Source organism: Hoplias malabaricus, chromosome 5 (assembly GCF_029633855.1).
Source record: "Hoplias malabaricus isolate fHopMal1 chromosome 5, fHopMal1.hap1, whole genome shotgun sequence".
Classification (NCBI taxonomy): domain Eukaryota; kingdom Metazoa; phylum Chordata; class Actinopteri; order Characiformes; family Erythrinidae; genus Hoplias; species Hoplias malabaricus.
This window is the reverse complement of record NC_089804.1, coordinates 43142199-43169679: the sequence shown is the minus strand read 5'-3', so window position 1 is coordinate 43169679 and position 27481 is coordinate 43142199. Positions and strand designations below refer to the sequence as shown.

Sequence of the window (27481 nt, the reverse complement as noted above, 5' to 3'; positions counted from 1 at the left end):
GAAATGTGATATCCCAGCTCTGACACGAGATAAGACTCTTCTGTTGGTGCTAGGATCCTGGAACATGTGAAATTCGGGTGTGAATTATTAAGATCTATATATAGTCGCAGCTAATGTTGAAAATGGAAAACCACAGTTACGATGTTTCTGTGCTCACTCGGTTGTGTACGTGCTGTCTGTCTTAAGACTGGTCGGAAAGCTGATTAGAAAACAAGCATTAACCTGTAGAACTGCTCAAATTCATGACTCGTAACTCACTCCAATAACAGTTTGTGCTAAATCAGGTTTGATCCATTCCATCAATACTCACGAATGTCAAGATCAAAGTGTTGCTCTGCCTTTGGTTGTTGTTGTTGTGATTGACTCTCTCTGACCTCCAGCGGTCACTGAACTGCCCACTCTTTCCTCCCTTCTGCTTTTCATTTCTGTTCCTTCCCCCTTCATCCATCCTCCTTGTTTCTGGCACGTGCTTCCCTCGTTCCCATCCTCCCCACCTCTCTCCAGCTAAGGCTCAGGACGGGATCGCCCTGGAGATCCAGCCTCTGAAGAGCGAAGAGGGCGCCGAGTCTGAGGAGAAAGAGGAGAAGGAGGAGAAGGAGATCAAGAAGGTCAACGTCACCAAAAAGGAGAAGTCGGTGCTGCAGGGCAAACTGACCAGGCTGGCCGTACAGATCGGGAAAGCAGGTGGGGGCAGTCGAAACGAACCGCTAATAAAATGTAATACCTTTCTGTTGGGCTGTTAATTCACTGCATGCATGGATAGATGTGGGAGTTCAGGAAGCAGATATTGCATTTACGGTGGTAATCACTTCCAAAGCTGACAGGAGCTCGAAGAAAGGAAGCCGTTCCCTGCGATTTTAGTGGAATATTCATATTAATTACCCATTGGAAGGTTAAATGTGTAGCGCCTGCTTGTTTGAATTATCCAGAACACACAGCCAGCGTTGGGGCTGCTTCAGACACCTTCTTTTGTAAATGAGTTCATTTGTCCTACTCCGTCCTGGTTCAGTGGGTTTGTTTTACTAACTGTGTGAAGAAACAGTGCCACCAAGTAAGAAAACAGGGCCTGTCCCTTGGGGCTGTTCTCCACATAATTATCCCGCTTCCAACAGCACGACTCCTGCAATCAAAGCCGACCTGGATGGTGCACATCGGCTGACAGCTGTTGCTGTTGAGGCTGAGGAAATCAGTGGACTCAACATCATGCTCTGGGCTGTCATGGATGTCGCCACACTGTTTTAAGTTTGGTATAGTATCTAAACAGTTCGGCAGCTAATCCGTAAATCATATTTATAAAGCAGTAATTTTGTGAGTGTTCTCCCTGTGTCGGCATGTGTATCCTCCAGGTGCTCCGGGTTCCTCCCACGGTCCAAAATAACATGTTGGTAGGTGGATTGGTGACTCAAAACAGTCTGTAGGTGTGAGTGACGGTGTCAGTTTCCTCTGAGATGAATTGGCATCCTCTGAATAAGCTAAGCTAAGCATTAGTTCACGTGGCATAAAGTCTCCCAATACCCCTCTATTTGGCTCTTGGCATTGAACCTGATGACATTAGGCTCATGTGTTGCTACTCCCCAGTTCCCAGTGTTCTGACGGGCTTTTTTATGGAGATTATATAAGCTGACAAATCACTGAATTCATTCCTTACATGGGGTCACTACAAACATTTGAAGATACAGGGTGAATCCCATTTCTTAATTTGACCCCTGCCCCTTGTTTTCGACTGGTGTCTTGCCCATTGGAGATGAGTTACAGGAGGCAGTGTTTATAATCTCCTCTTATGAAACAGGATGACCTTTCAAGAACCTCATCAGAACAGTGCCTCTGTTCTCTGCTGCGTTATCAGAGCTTGCAGCGTTATCAGAGCTTCTGGACTTTAATGTCGTTAGATTTAGAGTGTCACACACCTTCAAAAGTGCTCCACAGTCATATGTTATCACCCAGTCCTAACTTCCTTTATATTGAAGCTGAATTCAACTGCTTATTGACAGTTTTGTTTTGTTCAAAGCATCCAATTCCACCTTAAATTTTGCAGAGCCACAGGCGCTAGATTGTAATTGATTCAGCATTTAAGGTGGAGTTGGAAAATCTGAGACTGTTAATTATTGGTTATGTTTTAGGTAAAGGGAAACTACATTAAATTAAGGCAATACAGTTGTTATCATTGTTTTTAAAGGAGAAAATACTGATGTTTGTGACTTTTTATTGTCGTATGCACGACCATCTGGCCACTGATGGTCATAATGCATCCTTCGTTTGAAGTGTGCCCCTGAAAAATCTCAATTTCAAGGGGTATAGAGCCCTAAACCTTGGCCCTACCCCTCTTTTCCAACAAGAATTGAGACACCCCTACCTCTAGGCAAAATGGAAGGGTCTTAGGCCTGTCACTTAACCCTTTCTATGGCTTGGACGTTGAAAGGTGGTTGTGAGAATGCTGGGCATAGCATTGGAATTAACTCTTTCTCTTTCCACAGGTCTGATCATGTCTGCTGTCACCGTCATCATCCTCATCTTGTACTTCGTCATCTATACGTTCGGGGTGAACAAGCAGGAGTGGAAAGCAGAGTGCACGCCCATTTACATCCAGTACTTTGTCAAGTTCTTTATCATTGGTGTGACAGTGTTGGTGGTGGCTGTTCCTGAGGGGCTGCCCCTTGCCGTGACGATCTCACTGGCCTATTCTGTCAAGGTGAGGATGGGAAGTGGCCATCTCAGTTTTCTTGAATGCAGTTATCCTTTTCTTTTCCCAAAGTGTGAAGTTTTACCCCTGTAGAGGTTTTTTTTTTTTTTTTTTTGTAACAAACTGTATAAGTGTATCAAGTCAAAAATCACACACAGATGTATTACATTAACCATCCCACCACAGGAGCACTAGTGAGGTCAGGTACTGACTTTGGATGATTAGTTTTGGATCATTAACGCAACTGAACTCATTCCAACGGCATTGGATAATGCTCCATCACCCCAGTGAACCCGTTGCTCCACAGTCTGAGGCTATCGCTTGTTTCACTCAAGCCGAAGGTTGGTATTGGGCATGGTGATATTTTGTGTGATCTAAATTATAGATACACGTGTACACTGATCGATCACTGGATTAGGAACACCCTCCTTGTACAAAGTGCTGTCATGGTATTGGCTTAATCATTTCCAGCCCTTTGCCCGTCCCCAACCTTAATAATAAACAATAATTAGCTCAATGCTTCACAACATTCCAAACACGTCCAGCACATGACCGTTAAAAATGAAAGCAGTCTTCTCACAGTGGTCTGTTTAAGCGTGTATCCCATTTGATGGCTTTTTTCATCTCAGATATTGCATACACTGTGAAAATGCAGTAAATCTTCTCTCTAATGAGCTCTCTGCCTGTGGTGTAAACCCAGTCCACTGCATTTCTTCAGTTTCCTTGTTTGAGCGGAAGGGCTTTATGGCTAAAAAGACCCAGCTGTTTCACTTAATAGTGGAATTAACCTGCTGCCGAGGGCCATTGCTCTGCTAAACTAGGTCAAGGTTTTTCCTCAACAAGGTTTTTCCTCAACAGAAAATGATGAAAGACAACAACCTGGTAAGACACCTGGATGCCTGCGAGACCATGGGCAACGCCACTGCCATCTGTTCTGACAAGACAGGCACACTCACCATGAACCGTATGACAGTGGTGCAGGCCTACATCGGTGACACACACTACAAGACCGTACCGGAACCTGAGGCAATCAAGCCTGAGACTCTGGAGCTCATGGTCAACAGCATCTCCATCAATTCAGCGTATACCACCAAGATCCTGGTAAGCTGACTGTTGAATATGCTAAACTCTCTTCTTACAAAAAGCATTGATTTGGACGTTTTCAGATGTTTCCATCTTATAGTACTGTGCGAATTTCAGATATTAAAAGCAACATTAAAAATTCTGGGGAACTGCTGCTCTCTCTCACTGTTGAACAATATGTTTGAGGAAAATAAAATGGCTGCTTTGTATGTGTCTGAAGTTTTACTCGTCTAAAGATTATATTCACTCTTTGAATTACCACAAACTCATTTGTAACTGGAGTTGCTTGATTTTGGTCTGTGTTTCCTTTCATGCAGTTAGCCAAATAAGTATTACCAACCTATGGAGCAGGAATAGAGCAATGTCCTCATCCTGGTTCATGCTTTTTAACATTTGGAGGTCCCTTTGAAGTCTAAACACCTCCAGATGCCTTTTCTCTGCTGTGAGAAAGAGAAAGCCTAACATATCGGACAGACACGCTTTGTTTTTTTCCACATTTACTAGCACTGGGCTTTGTAAAACTATTAGACCGGTGTCCAGTGAGCAGACTGGTGAAAACACTGCCAAAAATATATTTAATTATTTCATTATTGAGAAACAGGAGAAAATCAAGCTCAGCTTTTGCTTCACATATAATAGACATCCACAGGTGTTTCTGGCCTTCACTGTAAGTAAAAGCTCAACACTAGGGATTTGAAAGGATGCTCGGCTGCCAAGAGATAAAGAAAAAAATTATATAAAAAAGTCGTAAATCAAAAAAATGTGTTGGTATTCTCATGATTTAAATGTAGTAGCCATTCCAAAGCATGGATCTCCATACACTGGGTGTGTTTAGAATTACGTTGAGGGTGAGAATCAGCGAATACAGCAATGCTCTAGGATGTGGAAGGTGTGGAAAAGGCTGTACAGACTTCTTTGCAAAACTGATTTTCCAGTAAAGAGTGGAAGCCGTCGAAGGCCAACCCACAAAACCCTGTTGTTTAATTTTGTTTTCACAAATGTTTTTTGGGACGCTGTTAAAAATAACAATGCTACAAAGGTTTCTTTGCGTGATGTCATAGAAGAACCACTTTGGCTCCACTTTTGCTAATAACATTTAAATTGTTAAAGTATCTTAAGACAGAGTGAAGGTTTTTTTTTAAAAGGTTTTTTACACTCACACGTCTCCTAAAGAAACATGGCTCCAAAAGTGGTTCTTCTACATCATTGCTCAAATAACCCTTCGTAGCAACTTTATTGTTTTGAGTGTATTTTACCCCAGAGTCAGAATCAGATCAAATGGGACTTAGCCTAATTGCTGTTGTGACTGGACATTAAATGAAGCCTGGATTTTTGCCCAGTGCTGTACATCCTCAAAGTTTAGTTCCAAAGCTTTTTGGTTCCATGAACTCTTGGCGGTGACTTTTACTTTTATGTACGAATTCTCCGGTGATGATTTACAGTTGTGCAATTTACATTTGCTCTTCTCCTCTGGTAGAGAGCTATAAAAAATTCAGTACCCAGTTTATGGGTGACCCTCTGAGAGGCGCAGGTGGTGAAGTGTTCGAGGCAGACATCGATAGGTCAAATTTTAACATCCTAATGGGCGCTATACCCTTGAGCAAGACACTTGAGTAAACGCCTTATTGAAAGCCCACTTTCATCCCACTCCTCAGTCTTAAGCTCTTTAATGACTTAATACAAGTGTAGTGATGAGCCACGTAACTATCTGACTCCCTCAATTCATCAATACCATAAGAGATGAAACTCCGTGCCCTTGACTCTTAGCCAGACTCATAATAGAGTTTCTTTATGCAACAGGTAACATTCATAGCTGTTTATCTCTGGGAGGTATTTATGATGGGAATGTTGTCATTAGTGGAACTGACTTCATTAGTGTCCTTCATTCTTTCTTTTTTTTTTTTTTTTTTATTCCATTATTTTTGTCCGTTACCTGACCTGTGGATCTGAATTCTGCTCAGTCCCCAGAGAAGGAAGGTGGTCTACCAAGGCATGTGGGAAACAAGACTGAATGTGCTCTCCTCGGTCTGGTTCTGGAACTGAAGAGAGACTACCAGCCCATTAGAGATGAGGTTCCAGAGGAGAAACTCTACAAGGTCTACACCTTCAACTCATCACGCAAGAGCATGAGCACAGTGCTGAAGAACGCAGATGGCTCAGGGTTCCGTATGTACAGCAAGGGAGCTTCAGAGATCATCCTTCGCAAGTATGACAACTGCACTTTTCTCCTCCTGTCTTCTATATTTCCTTCATGATCTTTCCACTGGACCTTGGATTAAGACCAAACACACTGTATATGTGATTTATGACTCAACAGCTTTTGATTATACAATGATTCAAGATCAATTATAAAAAGTGGGTTATGAGAATTTTGCTGCTCTGCCTCTTAAATCAATGTGTGAACTTGGAAGTGTAGTTATAGCCTTTTATAGTTTGGGAAAATGAAGTAAAAAAGGCACACAAACTGAATTTCTGATTAACTTGCACCTGTTTGTGTCTCACTTTCATATTCATATACCCCTTTGTCATGAGTTAAGAGTTCTAGCGTGACATGCATTGGTTAAAATACCACAAGAATCAGGCTGTCAGAATCACTGGTTTAGAACCTGTTCCTTTAAACGGCAATGCGCCCCTGTTTTACCCATTCACTCGTACCCAGGGGTGAGGAGTGGAAGCTCATGTAATTAAGCATTTGGCTTGGTTCTCCATTTTCTTCGTTCTCGTTTTTATCAGTATTTCATTGTATTTAATCAGTATTCTGAATTCTCCGCTCTAATTCTGAATTCTGAGTTTTACACAGTTTGACCTCATTTCTGCTGTCTCACATGATTGGAGAGTCTTAGAATAGAAGGCAGTACAGTTCTTAAGTCTTTGTACTTGATGCCGGACGCAGAGAAAAACCAGACCGCCTCTTTTCCCAATGAAAACTAGTCTTGATTCGTAGTTTGTACGTTTCCATGCTCCAGATCCCTAAATGTATGATGATTATTTTTTTTGCCCAAACTTTTGAGTGCTGTTGCACCTCTGTCAAAATCTTACGGCCCAAAGAGATTTGTGTCATTAATCACGAGTAAAATTAATAATGCTCTGGTCTCTTTAGTCCCAGAACACCTCTTCACAAGGCTATTTGTGTTTGTTATATGACGCTTTTGAAGAATCTCTCTTTGATCCAACGACATCAAAAACTTTTCAACTATGGATTTCCTTTCATGTTATTTCACTTTTCTACAATCCATATCCTCATGACGTTCAAGCAGTTTGTCAGCATTCCTAAAATAAAGCATTCCCATAGTTTGCATTGACAAACCTTTGGAAATATTCAAATGCTTTTCACAAAAAGCTACTTGGAAATGTAGCTACTCTGTTTTTTTTCCTCTGCTGTCTCTGGTAGTACGTATTTACCCCTGCAGTATTGATTTTGTATAATTTGCTATCTGCCTCTCCTGTGGTTCTCTCTAAGTCTAGGGCTGGATAGCGGCCGCTGTTTGTTTTGAGCTTTTATTTTTAGCACTTAATGGGGTGTAATATTAAACCTCTGCTTTATCGTCAGGTGTTCTCATATTTTGGATGCTTCGGGCCAGCCTCGTGTCTTTAAGCCTAAGGATCGTGACGAAATGGTGCGTAAAGTGATCGAGCCCATGGCCTGTGATGGCCTGAGGACCATCTGCGTAGCCAAGAGGGATTTCACTGGCGAGGAACCGAACTGGGACAATGAGGCCGAAATCCTCACTGACCTGACCTGCATCTGTGTGGTGGGCATTGAAGATCCTGTTCGTCCAGAGGTGAGGACATCTTTGACATTATGTTCTACTGAAAATAGCCATCTCTTACTCCTTGCTTCTAGTCCTTTGTAATTATGGGACACGTTGTGTGTTGTGACTTCACTCATTATCGAACAAAAGTAGCTGAGCCTAGAAGGAATCAACCAAGAGGAATGAGGCTTGGTGAGTAGGTCTGACATCGTTTCACAAGCAGTTGCACATGTGAGGTAAGCAGGGGTGGGCCTAATTGCTGGACCTGGCTGACTATATAATGTCCATTCTGGATGTTGTGTTGGTAGCATCCTTTGCAAGTAAAGTATGCCATGGAGAACAATTCAAAAGCAGTTCAAGCAGTTGGAAAAGTTTGAGAGGGGGTCACATCATAGGGCCCCGGGGAGCGTGGTGGTCGACTGACGGTCCGACGTGTGTGGAGTGACCCAACTGCCATGATTTTGGACATTCAGCGAGCAGTGATGTCCTCCATTAGTGCTTTTTCACCAACAAGGAACTGAAACAGTGATTCTGGGTAGGCTCCGGACCCACCGCGACCCTGAACTGGATAAGGGCTTACAGATAATGAATGAATGAATGAATGAGTGTATATTGCTGTCCAGCTGTATACAGCTACATCGCACTCCTGAAATCCCTAATTTGTCTCTGGTCATAAAGTGAAGGTGGGCTTCCTGGATTGTAGTCGGGGAACACTAGTCATTCTCAGGATGTATATGAGGTTCCAGGGACAAGATCTGACCTTGTGGTAACTTGTTGTTCATTTACCTTCAGTGAACTGCTTTACCTCCAAACCACTGGAGCATCTCTAAAAAGGCATCCCAGCTGAGCTTGTTCTTCAAAGAAGCATCTTCACCATCATTACACTAGCGCTGCTCCACTGAGCACAGCCTTTGTCTGCCACTAACTGCCCATAATGGAGGTGTAATTGTGGACTGATTGTGGCTTGGCAATGGTCCTGAGAGAAAAGATTCTTACTGCTCCATCACCCTGTCCTCCATCAGACTTAACTAGCATCACTTACAGCTGTCAGTCAGACCATCGCCAGTGAATAAACCCCCACTGCGTCCAATCATTTCACATGTAGCGGTGTCCATTGGCCAGCTGCTAGCTGTGATCATGTGATGAGCGTGTGGATAGTCATTTAGTTTCAGAATGTCAAGCAGCAGATGAAAGGACGACTAGAATAGCCTCATTGCCACAGGGACACACTGAATCAATTCCCATGGAGGTGGCAGACTGCTTACATGAAAGGTGGCTTTCATAAGACTTCTGATGGGTATGCTCATCAGAGTCGAATTTTATTTGTCAGTCCCTCTCAAGTGTTTTGGCATGTGTAGCTCTACAGTGGCAGGTGTGGGGGGTAATGAGGCCGGGGCATTTCAGGTTACCCCCAGGAATGACAATGTGTCCACACATTCAGGCCAAACCAACTCTCGGCAGGGACATGCACACAGGCCTATGAGACGCAGTAGAATCTCTGGCTGGGCCCGTGTTGTGATAAGCGGCGTTTCCTGTTCCATTGTGATGAATGTAACAAAGCATGTTTAATTAAAGATTCATTTTGACTTTCTGTATACAGTCGCTGTCCAAAGAAAACCATGCATCTCTTAAATATTACCTCAAAGGAGAAGTAATAAAAAAACGTCTTAACATTCAGTGGAAGTCAGTGTTAAAATAAATAAATAAATAACTAAAGTGTTTTATCAGTGAGTAAATTAAAAATAAAAATGGCGATACATTGTTTTTCTGTGGAGAGCGATGATATGAGATTGTGTTTTTTAAGTGGGGGTTATACAGCAGAAAAGAAGCATATTAGCCCTTTAACTTTAGTGGAGAAAGAGGGTTGGACTGAGGACGCATAAAAATAAACTCTGAAAATTCACTTGGCAAAAAAAAACGTAGAATAAGGCTCCTTTAAACGGAAAGGAAATGGTCCAGCCATTGATTGCAGCACTCCTGGGCTAATAGAGTGTAGCGAGTCCTTTGCTGACATTGATCGCTTTAGGAGGACACATGTGACATCACTGAGACATCTCTGTCTGTGAGAATGCTGGGAGCTTTTTAATCATCTATAAATAAATGAGCTTATTGGTTCTAATGAGGGGTATAGTGTGAATCATCACAAGAGTGTGGATAATTACACAGAACTGCAGCCTACACACACACACACACTCTCTCTCACACACCCCAGCGCGACACATGACACCCTTTGGCCTCTCCATGTGTCGGTAGCCCTATGGCTGAGTGAGCAATGCAGACTGGCCTGGCATCCTGTGGAGAGACTAAAATACCCTGGACACATGCTGATTCCAGACCGCTGGTGCCCAAGAACACACCCTGAGCTAGAACTGCAGGATCAAACTCTGATCTGAAAACAGTGTTTTCACCCTGAGCTAGAGCTGCAGAAGAAGGCCCAGATCTGAGACCAATGTTGACACCCTGAGCTAGAGCTGCATGAGAAATCACTGATCTGCGACCAGTCAGCTACTCTGGAGTCCCACTGCTCCTAAGCGTAGGTTAATAGTCTTCCTCAGCCATTATATCAACTTACAGTGGAGAGATGAGATGATTAAAAGTTGCGATCAACTTTCCAAGCTCACAGCTGTCCATTTAGAGGTCTGAACGCTGCTGTGGAGACAAATCGCTTTGTGTAACTGCTATTTCTTGCTCCTACATGCCCGGGCTCATTGTTGCTATGATACACAGCTTGTGGAAATGGATCCACGCATTTATTTTTAATCCATCACAGATCAGTCAGTGCATCAACTCTGGTGCTAAAAGTTTAATCACTCATTCCTAGTTTTTCAGCACTGCGTTTTGGCGGTTGGGCGTGAACTGATTTGATCCAACTTCTTCGCTAGGTTCCCGAGGCTATTGCTAAGTGTCAGAGGGCAGGCATCACTGTGCGCATGGTTACTGGCGACAACATTAACACCGCACGAGCCATCGCTACCAAGTGTGGCATCCTGTTGCCTGGAGAAGACTTCCTCTGCCTGGAGGGCAAAGAGTTCAACCAGCAAATCCGCAACGACAAAGGAGAGGTGAGAGAGCATAACAAAGTCCCACCACTGAGCTGGAAACAGTGATAGACTCCAGGGATTGTTGATGTTGAGCTAATGTTTTTTAAAGTGTTCCAGAGATCCTTGGTCAGGGGGGGTGTGTAAATTCAGTCTTCTTTTTTAGTTTTCTGAAAGTATCTTTTGGAGAAAGAAAGAGTCTTTTGTGTCACAAAGCTTTTATTAATTGGATGCTGCAGTAGAACTTGTTGTTTTCTAAGGGTCAGCTGTTCACACTGTATTTTAAGCCTAGCCCTGGACTACATTCAATGTTTTCTGAATGGAGATTAATCATTGAAAGAAATATGAAGTCCAGCACTAGCCTTAACCCCTGTAAACTGATCCTTTCACACGTCCTTCTGACACCCAGGTGGAGCAAGAGCGTCTTGATAAGGTTTGGCCCAAACTGCGTGTCCTGGCCCGTTCTTCTCCAACAGACAAACACACACTGGTAAAAGGTAAACAAATAAAACAACAACTCACAATTCCCTTGTAGTTGAATACATACATAAAGCTAATTGTGATGGACAGTTTAATTTGTAATTCAGGGAGCATTGATAGTATCACATTTTACTATTAACCCTAACAACAACATGTAGTGGAATAAAGGCTAGTGTTGTGTGCATTGTGTGGTCATAGAAAGCTATTACAGCTGTTAAATACACACACCAAGCCAAAGCAGAACACTTATGCAGTGATTTACGATCTCAACCAAACCTACTTCAAAACTGAGACTGAGAAGCCTTAGACACTGCTAAGAGAGTAGTGTGTAGATATATCTAATGCTCTCAGGGTCATCCACAGAAAAATCTAAACCGTGAACACTGTGGAATTTAATGTTTGTACCAGCACTCTACACACACTGCCACGTCCCCACAAAGCTGTCATTCCAGTGTTGTACTGACAAAGTACGATGGTCAGAACTCTATAAAGTGGCCAGTGATTGGTAAATACAGGGTCAGCATTTAGCAGGTGGTCTCCCAGTAATGAATTATGACTAGTTCTGCATTAACATCTGATAAAACTAGTGATTAAATGTCAACCAACACAATTGTCAAACCCTACACCCACATCCACCTCACAGCACAGACAGTGACCCCAGGGGATTGATAAGTGCTTTATTTCTTTCATGTCCTTGAACATATAATCTGCTCATCCATGTACTGCATCCATTTGGCCTAAAATCTCGTAGCCCATTTAGTGCACCCTGGGGCTGTGATGAGGCTGTTGTCTCTTTTCAGGCATCATTGACAGCACAGTGGGAGAGACCAGACAGGTGGTGGCAGTGACGGGAGACGGAACCAACGATGGCCCTGCCCTGAAAAAGGCTGACGTCGGCTTCGCTATGGTGACACCTGCCGTCTTCCCACTACTTTCCCCTCTTTTAAACAATCTCTTTTTCTTATTGTTTTGGGCTTTTTTTTTTTAAATGAATACAAATTGTATTTTGCATAGCGCCTGCCCAAGGTTGATTTTTCCAAAACCTGCCACTGTGAATGGTGTGATGTGATTTTGAGTTCATTTGGAGTGCTTATTCTGTAATTAAATAATCGATCAATAGCTACTTTGTTGTAGTAAATCTATTCATCACAGTTGACAGTTGCTATATTGGAGCCACTCCGAGGCTTATTTAATGAGATCCGGGTTTGGCAGAGGGTGTTGGTTGCTCTCAGTGGTTGGCCAGCCCTGTGTGGCTTCGGTTTTAATCTCCGTCCCAATATCTGCAGCTCCGCGCTGAGCCACAATACCCCGGGTCCTTTCAGAACGCGGCGCCGGCGGCTCTTTCTCCGAGCAGTGGGCGATTGTCCGCTGCCCGAACTCCTGCTTTCAGCACAGGGACGACCCCACAGCTTTCAAGACGCCACCGGAATAAATTAGAACCCACAAAAGCCAGTGTTTATCCTGGTGAAAGTTAATGACATTGGCATTTCCCAGCAAGATGTTTGCCATCTGATTTAAAAAAAAGATAAATTAAAATAACCGTGCGTGAGGAGCGAGGGGCCTGTATCAACAACACAGTCCTCTGCAATTATGATAACGGTGGATAAAAGGGCTGGAGGTTAGATGGAGAAAGGCAACAATTGTCTGACCTTGTTGATGCATTCCTTTTATTGAATGAATCCTCATTATGTGCAATAAATTGCTAAGGAAGAAGAGACGTTGTGGCTAAGAGCACAATTAAGTCTTTGTTTTTTAAATGAAAGGGAGCCTTTTTACTCAAGCATTATTTTGCCATTATAGCATTTTGTTGCTGTGTTTGTTGTGTCCTAAGCCAGACGAGGCACAATTACACACCAAGCCTAGCGTTGCCTTTTATGGGATTTCTGTTAAGACCCTTTTTTGTGGCTCTTGGGTTTTTAAGAGTGCTAAATTGTTACGTTATGGGACGAAGGAATAAGCTTCCAAAGGTCCCTTTGGGGATCTTTATACAGTAAGCATCGTGTTCATAACCAGACAAATACATTTAGCTGCATTTGTGTTATCTGTCAATACCAGGAAAGGGAAAATAAAACAGCAGTGACGGTGTAATGATATCCAGCTCTGCTTCCATTTCCTCCGACAGGGTATAGCTGGGACAGATGTGGCTAAGGAAGCCTCTGACATCATTCTGACTGACGACAACTTCACCAGCATAGTGAAAGCTGTGATGTGGGGGCGTAATGTGTACGACAGCATCTCCAAGTTTCTGCAGTTTCAGCTCACCGTCAACGTGGTGGCCGTCATCGTCGCTTTCACTGGAGCCTGCATCACACAGGTACATCTGACACTGACTCAGACATGGCTCAGACTGCATTAGTAGCTTGGCCATGACACATGGCTCACTCTTATGGCCCTTAATTGACCCTTTTGGGGTAATTAGCGGACGATGAATAAGTGGCTCACTGTCTAAAAGAGGAGAAAAATCCATTTTTGTCCCAACCACGCCGTGTCCCCATAGCTTTGATAATTTGATGTTAATGAATGTCAGAGGCATTGTCTCCCTGCTTACCGTAACCCGGTTAAATTAATGAAGGCACTGGAGCAACGGAATTGGCTCACAGTCAGACTGGCTTCTCTATCCTCTGATTCGCAGAGTCCGGCTTGTTAATGAGTGAACCAGGAAACTCCATTTTGATGTCTGTTTTGCAGGACTCTCCTCTAAAAGCAGTGCAGATGCTCTGGGTGAATCTGATTATGGACACACTGGCTTCCCTGGCTCTGGCCACCGAGCCGCCCACCGAGTCTTTGCTCTTGCGTAAACCCTACGGACGAGACAAGCCCCTTATCTCCAGAACCATGATGAAGAACATTTTGGGCCATGCGGTCTATCAGCTAGTGGTCACATTTACCTTGCTGTTTGCTGGTAAGGCTTCACCTCTGTTGATATTGAAATGAGTGAGTGTTGGGATGGAAAGGACAGTTGTAATTCAGTGCTTTAATGTGTAGGGATTTATTTTATTTTTGTGGGGTGCTAGGACACAGCTTATTAATATTATAATTAAGAATGTTACAGTAGGGATAGAATTAACCATTTTAAGGCCACAGGGGCAGCTAATTATTAGAGAAGCAGGATTCGGACTGGAAGGGTGCTTTTGATTTGACACGAAAGTCTGTAGAATTGGGAGTGATGGGCGTGAAGGAACAGCGCTGCTCCTCCTTCAGTCCATGGCTGAAATGCACTTGAGAAAGGCACCTTACTGTGTGTGTGTGTGTTCACTGCCATGGATGGGTTAAATGCAGAAGACACATTTCATTGTACATTGTACAATTTAAATAATTGCATACTGCATTTCACAATTCATTTAATTTCACTTTAAAGGAGTAACACAGTAAAGATCCAGTATTTATTTGGTGTCGGATATTTGTGTGATTTGACATTTTTAAACAGATAACAACAGCATTCTTTGGGTAAAAACGCTCACATTCTGAAATTGACGTCTGAATTACTTTCCAAACCTCTTTGTGAAACATCCTCAACAGGTGATTCCTCTGAGAGTCAAACCAGCTTCAATGAAAGACTTACTCCTTTGAGTAAAGATGGATCAACACATTCGCTTAAGAACATTTACAAGTGTCTAATCCCCAACTTTAAATGCAGCGTGTGGCGGCTGCAAGGGGTTTAGTTCTTTCACCCTGTACAGTCCGTGTGATCAAAATATTCAGGGAACCTGTACCCGTCTTGACGTTTCTAGGGGACAATAACACGTGATTGAACAATACATAAGCAAGTCCGTTAGAGAAGACTTAACACAGTCAGATTTAAGTCTTCATTTCCTGTCAATTAAATACATTTGATAATAATTCTTATTGTGAGATATTTTGCCAGAGTCACAACTGTGATTACACGTGACTACAATGATATCCGTTTCTTTATCCAAGGAAATTGTGCTTTCACAAAGCTGACATTGTGTAGTCCTTCTCCTGTTGTGAAGAGTTAATTCAAGAGTTGAAGAAAATACACACTCAACCATCAAAGCAATGAATTCCTTTTTGAGACTAGTCTGTTGACACGACTGACCTCACAGTGTGATACGATACCACGTTCCTCTCAAAGCACCGGGCTGTTTTGCTATCAGTAGAGCTCTTGAGAGAGGCTGCTGCCAATGTTCCCACACTGTAAACACTGCTGCCAGCGCATCAAAAAGGTCTAGAGTAGCTCAAGCTTAGAGTTGGGTAAGCTCATCGAATTACCGATAACATCATCTTGCTCTGTGGCATTACGCCAAAGGATAATGGAGTCGCTATGCAGGATGCACCGATATCTTACCGCTCTTATGTTTAGTTGTCAGTCATGGAACCATGCGTTTACAGTGTTGCAAGCATTTATAGCCTTCAGTAGACTAATATTTGAATATATTTTACATCATCTTTATCTAAAAACACTGCAATGTGAGGGTAATTTTCTGCCTAGAAGTGTTCGTCTCCATTAAAACTAAAAGAACGTTGTAATGATCCGTGTCAAAAGTGAAAGATAAGAACGGGTTCCTTTGACACAGTAACATCATGTACTCTTCTAGGAAGGCTTATAGATGCTGAAACATGGCTGTAAGGCTGTGATTGTATTCAACCACGAGAGCATTAGTAAGAGCGGGTACTGATGTACGTCCCAGAACCTCAGAATCACCTCCAGTTCAGTCTCACGTTTTAGTCTCACGCAGGTAGCAGATGCTACCATGTCATTTCATGCTGATTCATTTCTGTTGAGATTATACAAGCTATGTGCACAGAACAGAACTGTGTACACATGGACTTTGCTAATTATAAACGGTGTTGTGAAACATTTGCACTTGTAGGACATTTGGACTTTCTTATCCTTCACTTTTGACTTACAGTATCTCTTTATATTGCTTTGTCGCATTCCCTTTAATGTTCTTCCTTCTGAACAGGTGAGAAGTTCTTTCCCATCGATAGCGGGCGCAACTCTCCTCTCCATGCCCCCCCCTCCGAGCACTACACCATCATCTTCAACGTCTTCGTCATGATGCAGCTTTTCAACGAGATCAACGCTCGCAAAATTCACGGCGAGAGGAATGTGTTTGAAGGTGTCTATCGTAACCCCATCTTCTGCAGCGTGGTCCTAGGAACGTTCGCCCTGCAGGTGAGACACCTGAGTAGTATCTCAAAGTCAATTTGAAATGCCGATGGGAGGTACTGATGATCTTAAGCTCATTTTATATGTATATATGTATATATTTATATGTATAAAATTTATATGTATCTATATATTTTTATTTTCATATAATCAGATCATATATGAGCTAAACTCTGTTGAAGGTTTGTTCACAATGGATTTGAGTTGAGCTTTAATTAAAGAGTCTGAAGCAGGCAGCAGTTCCACACGTGTAGTGTATGTTATGAATTGTGTAGTTTCACATTCACAGTCAAAACTGAGGCTCTGTGTTATTTGACTAATGTTGTGACTGCGAGTTAATGTTTTTGGAACGTTTTTCTACAGATTAAAGTCCTCCGTTCCTCTTGTTTGATCAAGAACACAGCACACCTGTCTTTATTAACTTTGGAAGGCCTTCAGTGTACATTGTCAGTTAGTTGAGAGAGTGTTCTGATGGTACTCTGCTAATGATTGTTGCTTCCTAATTTTATAACAACCCAATGTTGCTACGAGGTAAAAATCAAATCCTTCATGTACTGAAATGATTGTCCTCATTGCTAGTAGATACAGGGGTTGGACAATGAAAGTGAAACGCCTGGTTTTAGACCACAGTAATTTATTAATAAAGTGTAGGGCCTCTTTTTGCAGCCGATACAGCGTCAGTTCGTCTTGGGAATGACATACACAAGTCCTGCACAGTGGTCAGAGGGGTTTGAAGCCATTCTTCTTGCAGGATAGTGGCCAGGTCTCTACGTGATGCTGGTGGAGGAAAACGTTTCCTGACTCGCTCCTCCAAAACACCCCAAAGTGGCTCAATAATATTTAGACCTGGTGACTGTGCAGGCCATGGGAGATGTTCAACTTCACTTTCATGTTCATCAAACTAATCTTTCACCAGTCTTGCTGTGTGTATTGGTGCATTGTCGTCCTGATACACGGCACCGCCTTCAGGACACAATGTTTGAACCATTGGATGCACATGGTCTTACTGGTGCAGTGTGCAGTTAATGAAGATTGTCCACCAGGCTGCTCCAAATTAGCCATGAAACCTCCCACACTACAATGACAGGGGTCTCAGTTTCATTGTCTAACCGCTGTAGTTGGAATGCAACAGGCTCAATTATCATGTGCTTCAGAGATATCCATTCTAATCGGACACCTCTGGATTTAAAGTGCAATCTTTAAATGATTCGTGCATTCAGAGCTTTGTCTGGTTCTTAGAAGATGCTGCATGTAACACTAAGTGTTCAGAAAGTGTGATGGCTGTGAGGGACCTGCAGGGATGACTGTGCTCATCCTCAGAACTGGACTCATTTGTCATTGCGTTCTATTTCATATGCTTTTTTTTTTATTTTTTTTTTTTATTTCAGATCATCATTGTGCAGTTTGGAGGGAAGCCTTTCTCATGCACAGCTCTATCCCTGGAACAGTGGCTGTGGTGCGTTTTCATTGGCGTCGGGGAGCTGCTTTGGGGCCAGGTAACAGCAAAAGGCTCACAGTGTGTGCTTTAATAGGCAGGAATGCTTTTGTTTTGTGCGGCGTGCTCTTTCATCTCTCCCTCCGAACAGAATTCTAAAAAGCTCCACTAGCTGGAATAAAGCTGCAAGCAACGCCTAGACTCGTAGGTGTTTTTTGCGTTGAAAGATCCCATCTGTGGATGACAAAGTGTGAAAGAATAGTGAGAGAAAGAGGGAGAATAGAGAAAAGAGAGGGAGAGAGAAAGGAGAGCGCCACACTGCTCTGTATGTGATGCTATAATGAAAACATCATGGCATAACGGGCGGACGTGGGTGATGTTCAACATCTCCTAACACCCGATGGCGGGGGTAGAAGGGGTGGGTGGATGAAGCTGTGTGTGATTTCAGACTTGTAGGAGGGAGAGTGGAGGGAGGAGGGAGACAGTGAGGGTTGCTGAGCAGTGAGCACTGCCTGGGAACGGTTGCCACCACCAAAAACCTCACATCCACTGAGAAGACACTGTGCTCAGAGCCATAATGAGACATGAAAGGACCATAGCCCACAATTACCCAACCTCGTGGGGAAAGTTGAAACACAGCATGTTACTCCCACTGTACCTCCTCTCTCTCTCTCTCTCTCTCTCTCTCAGACGAGGGTGGAACAGCCCATCATTACACAATACATTGTAATGCAACATTTGACTCCTCAGCTGCAGAAGAGCTGCTGTAGCACAAATGATAGAACGTCCTCAGGGCACACGGTGCATTGCAGTTTGTGCTGCAGCAGCTTTTCTGTGGGATCTGACCAGAGGGGCTCGCGTTTGTCTCTCTTGCTCATCATTGAGCCTTGGGCACCCCTGACCGTGTCCCCATTCGACTGGTCGTCCTTCCTAGGACCACTTTTAATACATACTAACCACTGCACACTGAGAACACTCCACAAGACCTACAGTTTTGGAGATGCTTGATTAGGACCGTTGTAACATTGTCCATTGGCCCTTGTCAGGTCTTTGCCTTTGTCTGTGGGTCATGCTCTGACCATGTTAACTTTAAGAGCTGACCGTTGTCTTGCTGCCGAATATATGCCATGCCTTGACAGGCGCCCCTGTCACTTTTAAATGGTTTTAATCTTGTGGCTGATTGGAGTATGTGTTTTAAGACCAAAGATTTATGCTATGATGAATAGACAGTTTATTAATCAGAAAATCAAACATCGTAAGACAGAAAGTGCATTTTAAAATATTACAGTGTCATTGGCAAAACGTGAAAATATATTGTCCTTGTCCAAAAAGATCTTCATATTTGATTTATCTTTAGTTAACTACACCATTTGAACACAGCAGCGGTCCTTCACACTGTGTGAAAACGTCATGAGGAATGGATCAATAGAAATGCTCCAAAATATTGTACATTGACTTCTGCTGAAAGTTAAGAAGGTTTTTTTTATCCTGTAAAGTTACTATTTTGGAGATGTATGTTTCTCTTTGGACAGCGATGACATTTATAAATATAAGCACTGAGAGCTGTAACCCTGTGTTTATGAGTTCAGCAGGAAAATCTAGAGCAGCACAAAACACAAAAGACTATGCAACGTTACACAGTGTAGGGAAGTTGCATCATGCACTCGTCACTGCCCCTCATTTACCTCAAGCTGAAGTGTGTGTGCATAAATGCTATGCCTGTGTCCCACCGCTGTGCATTTTAACATGTATCCTAAGGTGCACAACAGTACGTTTCTGAGGCTACATGAAAGGTTGTTTCTGACTTGTCAAGCTGCCACTGGCATCAACAGCAATGACACCCACAGAAGAGATATCCAGAAATATTCTGTTATTTCAGTGTCATCACACAGCCCGCAGAAAGCTGTCAGGTTTGCTTGTTATTTTTTTAGTCCCCTCTTCTGTCCTGTTGACTGTTGAATTCTGGGATGCTCTGTTGGTTTGTTCGTTTGATTGGCATCTGATTAAATCAAAGTCACCTCAAATCAGAGTTTCTCAAAATCCAATTTCTTTGACCCAAGAATCTTCATTCGGGTCGCATTGCCCTGCGTACAGTTTCAATGAACACTCAGGAATGGAATAAATTGCACCTTATTTTACCATGAACCATGCTCCCAGTGCACTACAGTACTGTTTAAAGTAATGTTTGAATAGACTTTTGTGGCATAAATGGGGCTTTGTATTCAGAACAAAAGAGATTTCCTGAAAAAAGGGGATTTGTTTAGGGATTTGAGACACAGTGGCATACAACTGACATTTAATCAGGTCTAGAACTGTCAGAATTAAAGAGAAAGATCATTTCACACGTGTTCATTTACTTCACAGTTTGGCCAATGAGGTGCAGTGTGTCTGAGTTTTTTTTTTTTTTTTCTTTTAAATTGTCCTCCAACCAATTTGGCACCATCATTCAGAAATACAGTGGAACCTCTACCTACGAAATTGATCCGTTCCGTGACCCGGTTCGTAAGTGGAAAAGTTCGTTTCTCGAGTCAATTTTCCCCATTTAAAATAATGGAAAAGCAATTAATGTGTTCCAGACCCCACCCCGAAGTCACCCTTTTGCACTGATATGTGTTTACAACACACTCAAATTAGTAAAAAAGTTCATGTAGCGTTACTAAAAATAAAAGAGAAATACAGTGGAAACAGAAATAATAAAGTTGTATAAACTATTATAAAAAGTAAATAATAAAGTAAGTGGTTACACATCGCTACCTTGAAGACGTGACGACTGGCTGGAGGAGTAACACAGGCACTGGCTGTATGACGGGAGGTGGGGGGTGGGGGGAATAACGGAGAGTAGGTGGTGAATGTGGGGAGACGAAGCGTAGATACGGCTTAACTTAGCACGAATTTTGATGTCTGCTATTTACACTAATGCTAAATTGCTAAAGCTACAATGTGCTAATCTTAAAAGCTCACTCAAGTCTGGGCGCTGGGAGACTCGCCTATTAGGGTCAGTGGCCATTTCCAGGCCAGGCTCGGAGGAGGCTCGGGTTCGTTTCTAGAGTCGTGGTTCGTTGGTGGAGGCAAAAAAAATATTCAAATGCCCGGTTCGTATCTTGGAAAGTTCGTTAGTAGAGGTTCCACTGTATTTAAATTGCACTAGTGGCCACAAGTGGAGTCGTCACATTTGGAACACAGTTGGTTTTTGCTAATTTTGCCCCAGTGAAGAAAATGTAAGGCATGTAAACTATGCAAAGCACTTTTTTTTTAACGCAACCGTAACACACTTATTCTGTAACTTACTTTATCTTACTTGTGCACAGCTTTCTTTTCTTGTTTAGCGTGTTAACTCAATAATGAAGTTCCATTAGCAGTAAGTGCACTTGGCGTTTAAAATGAAGATGTCTCTGTTCTACACTTGTTCCGTGAATTGTAGGTAACTAAACTAAATGTATCCCACAGTCTAATTCAGTCTTACTCCCTTTGCTTATAGCCTTTGCCTCGGTTTCACATGAAGGGCTTGTCAGGATTCTTCCAAAGCTGTTATTGAGTGGTGGGATAAAAAACAAAAACTCTAAACAGCGAATGAGCATTGATGCAGGCTTAACTACATCTATCCAGGGAAGAACAACATGTTTAATGAGCTGGAGAATGCAGCAACTTTCTATTTAATCAGTGTTATTTTTGGTTTGGAGCACAAGGCTTAGACAGCCTTTCCTCAGTGTCCTTAGAAACTACAGGATGTGTGTGGTCAAGAGAAATGATGACAGCGAAGGGCAATGCTCCCTTGGCCCTAGAAGGGTCATTGCGTGGCCTCCTCCTCCTCTGTATAAAGGCAAGGGCATCCAAAATGTACTCATGTATTTATACCCTCTCCCTTCATTAGACGTGTCCTTCACAGCTGCCAACGTGACTTTATATGGAGTGACGCGCCCTAACGGAGTGTTAGTGGATATTTAATAAATATCTCTCTAATAAAGCTCTGTAACACTTCTTACTTCTTATTTTTCTTTTTACCTAATAGCAGTGCCCATGAGCCCCCACCTAACGTGTTCTTAACGTGCCCTTCAAGTACGCGTGGTTTGATGTGTACTTGCGAGAGCCGCGCATTAAGAACTCGTAGGGGGTTTTGAATTTGCCGCAGCCCTGTGATGTTTCACGCACAAACCAATTAGGAGTAAGGCCCCGAAAAAGAAGAATACGAATCTCAGTAGGAATCTCTTTTAATGATGATTAGCTTCCCTTAATGATGTTGAACATATGCAGTTAAAGTGAGAAAGTTAAAGGGAGTTTGTCCCAGTTCGGTTTTCAAGCTTCTGTCACCGTGAGCGTTTAAACCTGTGCTGTTTGGCCCTTTGATGAGGACTTGGATTTATTTACGTGAACATGTACGACGCATGCTCCAGCAGTGACGTGTAGAGATTGGCTTCTAGCAGTCGTCATTGGATTTCATGGTTTTAATTTTCCTTTCACTTTGACTAATCAGTGCAGTGTTGACCAATGAAGATCTCATTTGTGTTTTTCTGTTGTGTCCTCACTGTTGCATGTTCATCAGGGCGTACTTCTTTATTCAAACAGAACTCATCCTGTTACTGCTTTTCTGTGTAAGTGACCAGGACCAGGACCAGGATCTTTTCAAATAGAGCCATTCACAAATGGAATTCAGTTGAATAGACGTCGTTTTACTAAAATGTGCCTGTAAAACAAATAGGTGTATAATTAATAAATATATTATTTTAATTCAAAATGCTATTTATTTCTCTTATTTATACATTATCTGACTGATCGCCCAACCGAACCCCCCTTCCTTTCAGTTCATCTCCGCCGTCCCCACCCACCGCCTCAAGTTCCTGAAGGAGGCCGGCCATGGCATCACGAAGGAGGAGATCCAGCAGGAGGAGCAGACGGAGGACGTGGACGAGATCGACCACGCTGAAATGGAGCTGCGCCGGGGCCAGATCCTGTGGTTCCGAGGCCTCAACCGCATCCAGACTCAGGTAGGACGCTCACGCCTGGAGAAACCCCCACAGGCTTCTCTCTGGAGCTCCTGCTGCAACTCTCTCTTCCAGCACAAGCCCTCAGGCAGATGGCCAGCTCCGCTGGAAGGAAATAGGAAGAAGACGACGGCAGTGATAAATTCATTTGCTTCACTCCAACTTTTCTTGTAGGTCATGGGCAGGTGTGGGCTGATTTGTCCAGACCGTGCGCCTTGTGGTGCATGAGAAAGTGCTGTTTTCATCAGATTTATGAACTGCTTTAAATAAATACACTCTGTGCTGAAATGTTTGTAGACACATGATGATGAGGCAGGTGGAGCTGTGCAGCTGAACTGTTTAATGGCGTTCTCTGTAGTGATGGTGCACCATTGCTTCTGGAACGAGCTCAAAGCAGCACTGATGATCCAGATCAGACCTCAGTAATGTTTGTGCTTGAGTGCAATCATATCCTCAAAGCCATGTTTCACATTTTCAGTGTAAAGCATTTGTTGAAGCGTAGAATAGAGACCAACTCCCCACTGATACTCTTGATTACACCATTAGTTGAGCAGGTGTCTAGTAACTGTTGTCCATGTGGTGTGTGTTTTCATTGACAGTAGCTTAGAGTTATAAATAGAAAGCTGTTAATAGCTAGGGAACACTGCAGGACCACATGGGACCTCCATCCCTTATGATTGTGATGGCAATCAGAAGCCAAACCTTTAAAGGGTTTGGACCAGTATAGAGTCCAGATTCATGAGAAAGGGCAAGAAGGAGAACTGTAAAATAATCAAGTTATTAAAAATTGATTAAAAACACGATGATAGCCGCAGTCATTAAATGGCTGTGTTATAAACATTCTTTTCTAATTGAAATAAGTGGATGTCAGACGTATGGAAATGATAAAGCGTCTTGTCTGTGTTTGCCAGGTTAAAGCAGGACAACACTGTTCTGTAAGAGTCCGCGGGGAGAACGTTACATTGCTGTTTACCTGAATGCTTGCGGGCCTTGTTTCTCTTGTGACCCCATTCATGGATACTTGCAGACTCCCTTAAGAGAGAGTGTAGTTGAAACACTGCCTGTTTATCGTCCCTGAGTTCCGGGTTGAACAGGATGCTCTGGGAGGTGACGCACATCGTGTTCCCCTTTGGGGGATGAAAAAGGAAGCCGAAGCCTGTGGAGACTCGCTCACTAGGTGGCAGTGCTTGCACCTGCCCTATTAACTTCCTCCTGATGGCAGAATTCAGTGTGAGATGGGAGTGTTACAATAACAGTGAGTTTCCTAAAAGAAACAAACAACCTTGCGATCTGCCTCATAAACGATGCACTGTGGCTGTTCTCTTTGTTCTGTTTGGCCGCAGCAACGGCTTCTACTCTCCACTGTGAGGATGTGATTGCATTCAGCCAGAGGAGCATTAGTGAGGGTAAATACTGATGTATTATCATTAATTCTGGATCGCAGAGTCACCGTTCACATTACAAGCCTCATTCGTTAGTTCTTGATGGTTCACATTCATAAATGTGCACATTGATATTTTTAAAAACGCTGCCTCCTTCACCACCAATAAAACCTCATTTTTGTGAGAAGACTCACTGTTTTTTGAACTGTAAAAACAGACACGTTAGTAGCTCGTGTGCTTCACATCTTGCTCAGGAGGAGAGCAAACAGCTCGTCGACTGTACATTACTAGGACAAGAAGGAGAACCAGCTGCTTTTATTGCTGCGCCAAGAGATCAGCCGAATCCCAAATGTGTCCCTACTCCCGCTGTAGTGCGCATTCTTATGTTCAGTTTAGTTTTGTTCCATTTTCAAACAGTTTAATCAGCCATAAGCTTTTCACATATTCCAGTCAAACCAGTGCCCTCTGTGGGTGTATTAGTGTTAGTTTAATAATCTGTGAAGTGCACTATCTAGGGAGAATGGCTCTATTAGGGACAGCTTGGGCCTCTCCACTAAGTGGAGCAATGAATGAAATCCGATCTGACCCTTCGCATTGAGGTCACGTGTTTACGAATCAGACATGTATCCAATCACATAGGACCGCACGTGGAAGTGACTCAAACCAGATTCAGCCTGGTAATGTGAACGTAGCCATAAGCCACTAAAATGACCCGTTCCAAAGGTAGTGAATGGTGATTCATAACTCAAGAGAATGGCTCCATTGCTCCAGAGCCCTAGCGGATGCTTGCCATCGACGATGGAGACCTGTGACTGCTCTGGTGTCTACAAACTTTCAGAGATGTAGTGTCTGTGAAGAGATTTTAACCATGTTTTTTATGCTTTTAGAAGGAGGCTGGTAAGAGGATCTTCTTTTCACTTTGCATCACACTTACAGAGAAAAGCAGGAGTTCCCAACACTGCACATTGTTTATCGGGATTCTCATAGATCATGCACGCGTCCTGTGTGCGTGTTGTGGGTGTGGATGGGAGGCAGGCGTACTGGGCTTGTTTGGAAGCGCTATGGTAGTGCCGCCTGCTGCTCGTGGTGGACGTGCTCCGTGTGAATGTCCACAGGCAGCGTGTTTCTCCCTTTGGGCTTCATTAGCTCTTCTCTCTGCCACTGAAAACACAGCTTACAAGAGTTCACTGCTGATCTGTTGCTGTGGTGGCACTGTGTTTTTGCTGCAGAAATGTAATTTCACCTACAGATGAGAACCAGGTCATGAGGAGTTCAGTGTTTAGATGCAGAGATGACTCTCTCTATTACTCTGTCCGTACTCTCAGATCTGTATGAGTGTGTCTGGTGAATGCTCGCCAAAGCAAAGTAAGGGCAGTAAGACAATGATTAGGGGGCGCCGTGTGATACAGATCTGAACTGACTTGGTGTTTACATTTGACAAAAATTTCAAGCTCAAATTTTATTGCAGAATATTTATGCAACGCTGCAATAAAATATCATATGCAAATTAAGTGTGGGGATGCACAGGGGATCTCACGATACGATATTAACACAATATTTATTACCGATGTTTCCACGATACTGCGATACTCGATGAATAGCAAGACAATTGTAAACTAAGACGATAAAATACTTCGAAATAAACAAATAGCAAGAGTTATGTATTTATTGGTGTCAGTTTCACAGAATTTCACACCAGTGTGAAGCAAGTGCATTGTTTTCTGCCTGAAATGAAATACCCAACGGCTTTCCGCCGTTTCTCCACTACAAGCTTCTGTATTCATTTGATTAGCACCACTATGGAGAACATGGAGTAATGAAGCAGTGACTGAAGTCTAACTGGACGGAGAGTCTTAGGGAGTTCAGAGCACCTACGTTTCAATAAAATTCCACGTATCGATAACGTGTCGAAGGAAAACCATACAATATATCATTATATTGATAAATTGACCCACCCCTAATGCAAATGTTTTTGCTCTGATTTAGTCCTGATTTCTATATTTTATACCATTTTATGAGCCATCGACAGAACACACGTCAGTCAGCATTTCACAACAACAAGGGTTCCCCAAACACAATGGCAACAACAAAACCATACCAGAGCACAACAGTATTGAGTTGAACAGAAACGTGGCTTAATTACGAATGCTAATGACCTTAAGATCCTGTGCATGAATGTTTGTGAATCATATGTGGTGTATTTGTTGTATTCAGCAGATGTCTAATCTTAAATGTCTCTCTCCTCCTTGTTTTACTTCAGCAAACCCCTGCATTCACGCAGTAATTTAAATGTGTGCTGTGTTAAGGATGTGCTCTGAACGTGATGTCTGACTTTGGACTGAGTAATTGGAGCAGGCAGTGATGTCAGGAGTGGATGGGAAGTTTTTGTAACGTGTGTCATCTGCCCTGGATTTGGTTCTGCCCCCCCGATGCTCCAGACTCACTACACTGTCCCTGATCCTGTCAATAACGTCCTGCCCTTTTCCTGTTTGGGTTGTCGTCAACCCCCCCTCCTCCCACCCACCCCTCTCACTATTTCTCTCTCTCCACCCCACCTCCAGTTGACCGCAAAAATGCTGCTCCACTAATTAGCTCTTTATCTCACCCTCCCTTTCTTGCCCCCCCCCACCCCCCGCCACCCCACTCCCCGCCACCCCACTTTTTAATCCTCTTGGATTTCTGTTTTTTTTTTTTTTTTTTTATCGGCCACGCGTGGTTAGCGGTACACAATGGAGGAATTAATTGGCACAAGCCTGATTTGCACCAAACTCATCAATGTCTTGTAAAACCACTTTTTTGTCACCTCTTTGAGGTCCTCCTGGCTCCACAAGCGCCTTCAGTATTTCCCTCGCCCTGAAAAAGAAAATCATTCCCTTTCATCCTTCTCATCTACTCCTTCTTCTCCTCCTCCTCCTCCTCTTTGACTTGCCTTCTGTTTTAGAGTGGTTTTAATTTTCTTTTTCTATAATAACCAATCTGTAATAACAGCTCTGTTCTAACCGGTTAATTCTTCTACCTCCTTGGTCTCTCTCTTGATCTATCATTCTCTCTCATCTCTTTCCTCTTCTTCCTGGCATTTCCCTCTCTCCTTTTGCAGATGGACGTGGTTTATACATTCCAGTCGGGCCAAACGGCGGTCCCTGGTGCCCTGCGCCGCCAGCCCTCCGTGGTCAGCCAGCACAACGATGCAAAAACTGTTTCTAGCCCCACCCATGTAGGGATTTCCTCTTCCTCGCTGTCCGCCAACTCCGCTGCGGCTGGCGGACCCTCCGCCCCTGCTTCCTCCTCTACTGCAGGCAGTGAGTGCCACATAACACCCAGCAAGCTAACAGCAGTGCTGCTGCTACACCTGCTGCTGCTGCAGCTGCATGACAGTTTTCAGCCAAAGCAATATATAACCATCTTCTTTTATCACCCCCCTCTCACTCCTTTCTCACTCTCACTGTCCCTTTCTCACTGACGCCGAAGAATACCACGAGATTCAGGGCTCTTTATTGACGTGAGATGAATCTGGCTCCATC

The 27481-nt window shown here is 43.2% G+C and overlaps 1 protein-coding gene across 5 annotated transcripts in view; it reads left to right on the top strand.

Annotated features, from left to right (window-relative positions):
- atp2b4 (ATPase plasma membrane Ca2+ transporting 4) overlaps positions 1 to 27481 on the top strand; it is a 128272-nt gene that overhangs the window by 90311 nt on the left and 10480 nt on the right. For 2 of the 5 annotated variants that reach the window (XM_066670224.1, XM_066670223.1), the window contains 14 exons: positions 505 to 684; positions 2475 to 2689; positions 3539 to 3781; positions 5725 to 5969; positions 7314 to 7545; positions 10398 to 10577; positions 10963 to 11050; positions 11834 to 11940; positions 13156 to 13347; positions 13722 to 13935; positions 15959 to 16170; positions 17553 to 17660; positions 22399 to 22581; positions 27058 to 27259. In XM_066670224.1, coding sequence (XP_066526321.1) covers positions 505 to 684; positions 2475 to 2689; positions 3539 to 3781; positions 5725 to 5969; positions 7314 to 7545; positions 10398 to 10577; positions 10963 to 11050; positions 11834 to 11940; positions 13156 to 13347; positions 13722 to 13935; positions 15959 to 16170; positions 17553 to 17660; positions 22399 to 22581; positions 27058 to 27259 — 2601 coding nt within the window. The remainder of the gene's footprint in view (positions 1 to 504; positions 685 to 2474; positions 2690 to 3538; positions 3782 to 5724; positions 5970 to 7313; positions 7546 to 10397; positions 10578 to 10962; positions 11051 to 11833; positions 11941 to 13155; positions 13348 to 13721; positions 13936 to 15958; positions 16171 to 17552; positions 17661 to 22398; positions 22582 to 27057; positions 27260 to 27481) is intronic. The other 3 variants (XM_066670222.1, XM_066670221.1, XM_066670227.1) reach the window with 2 other exon arrangements.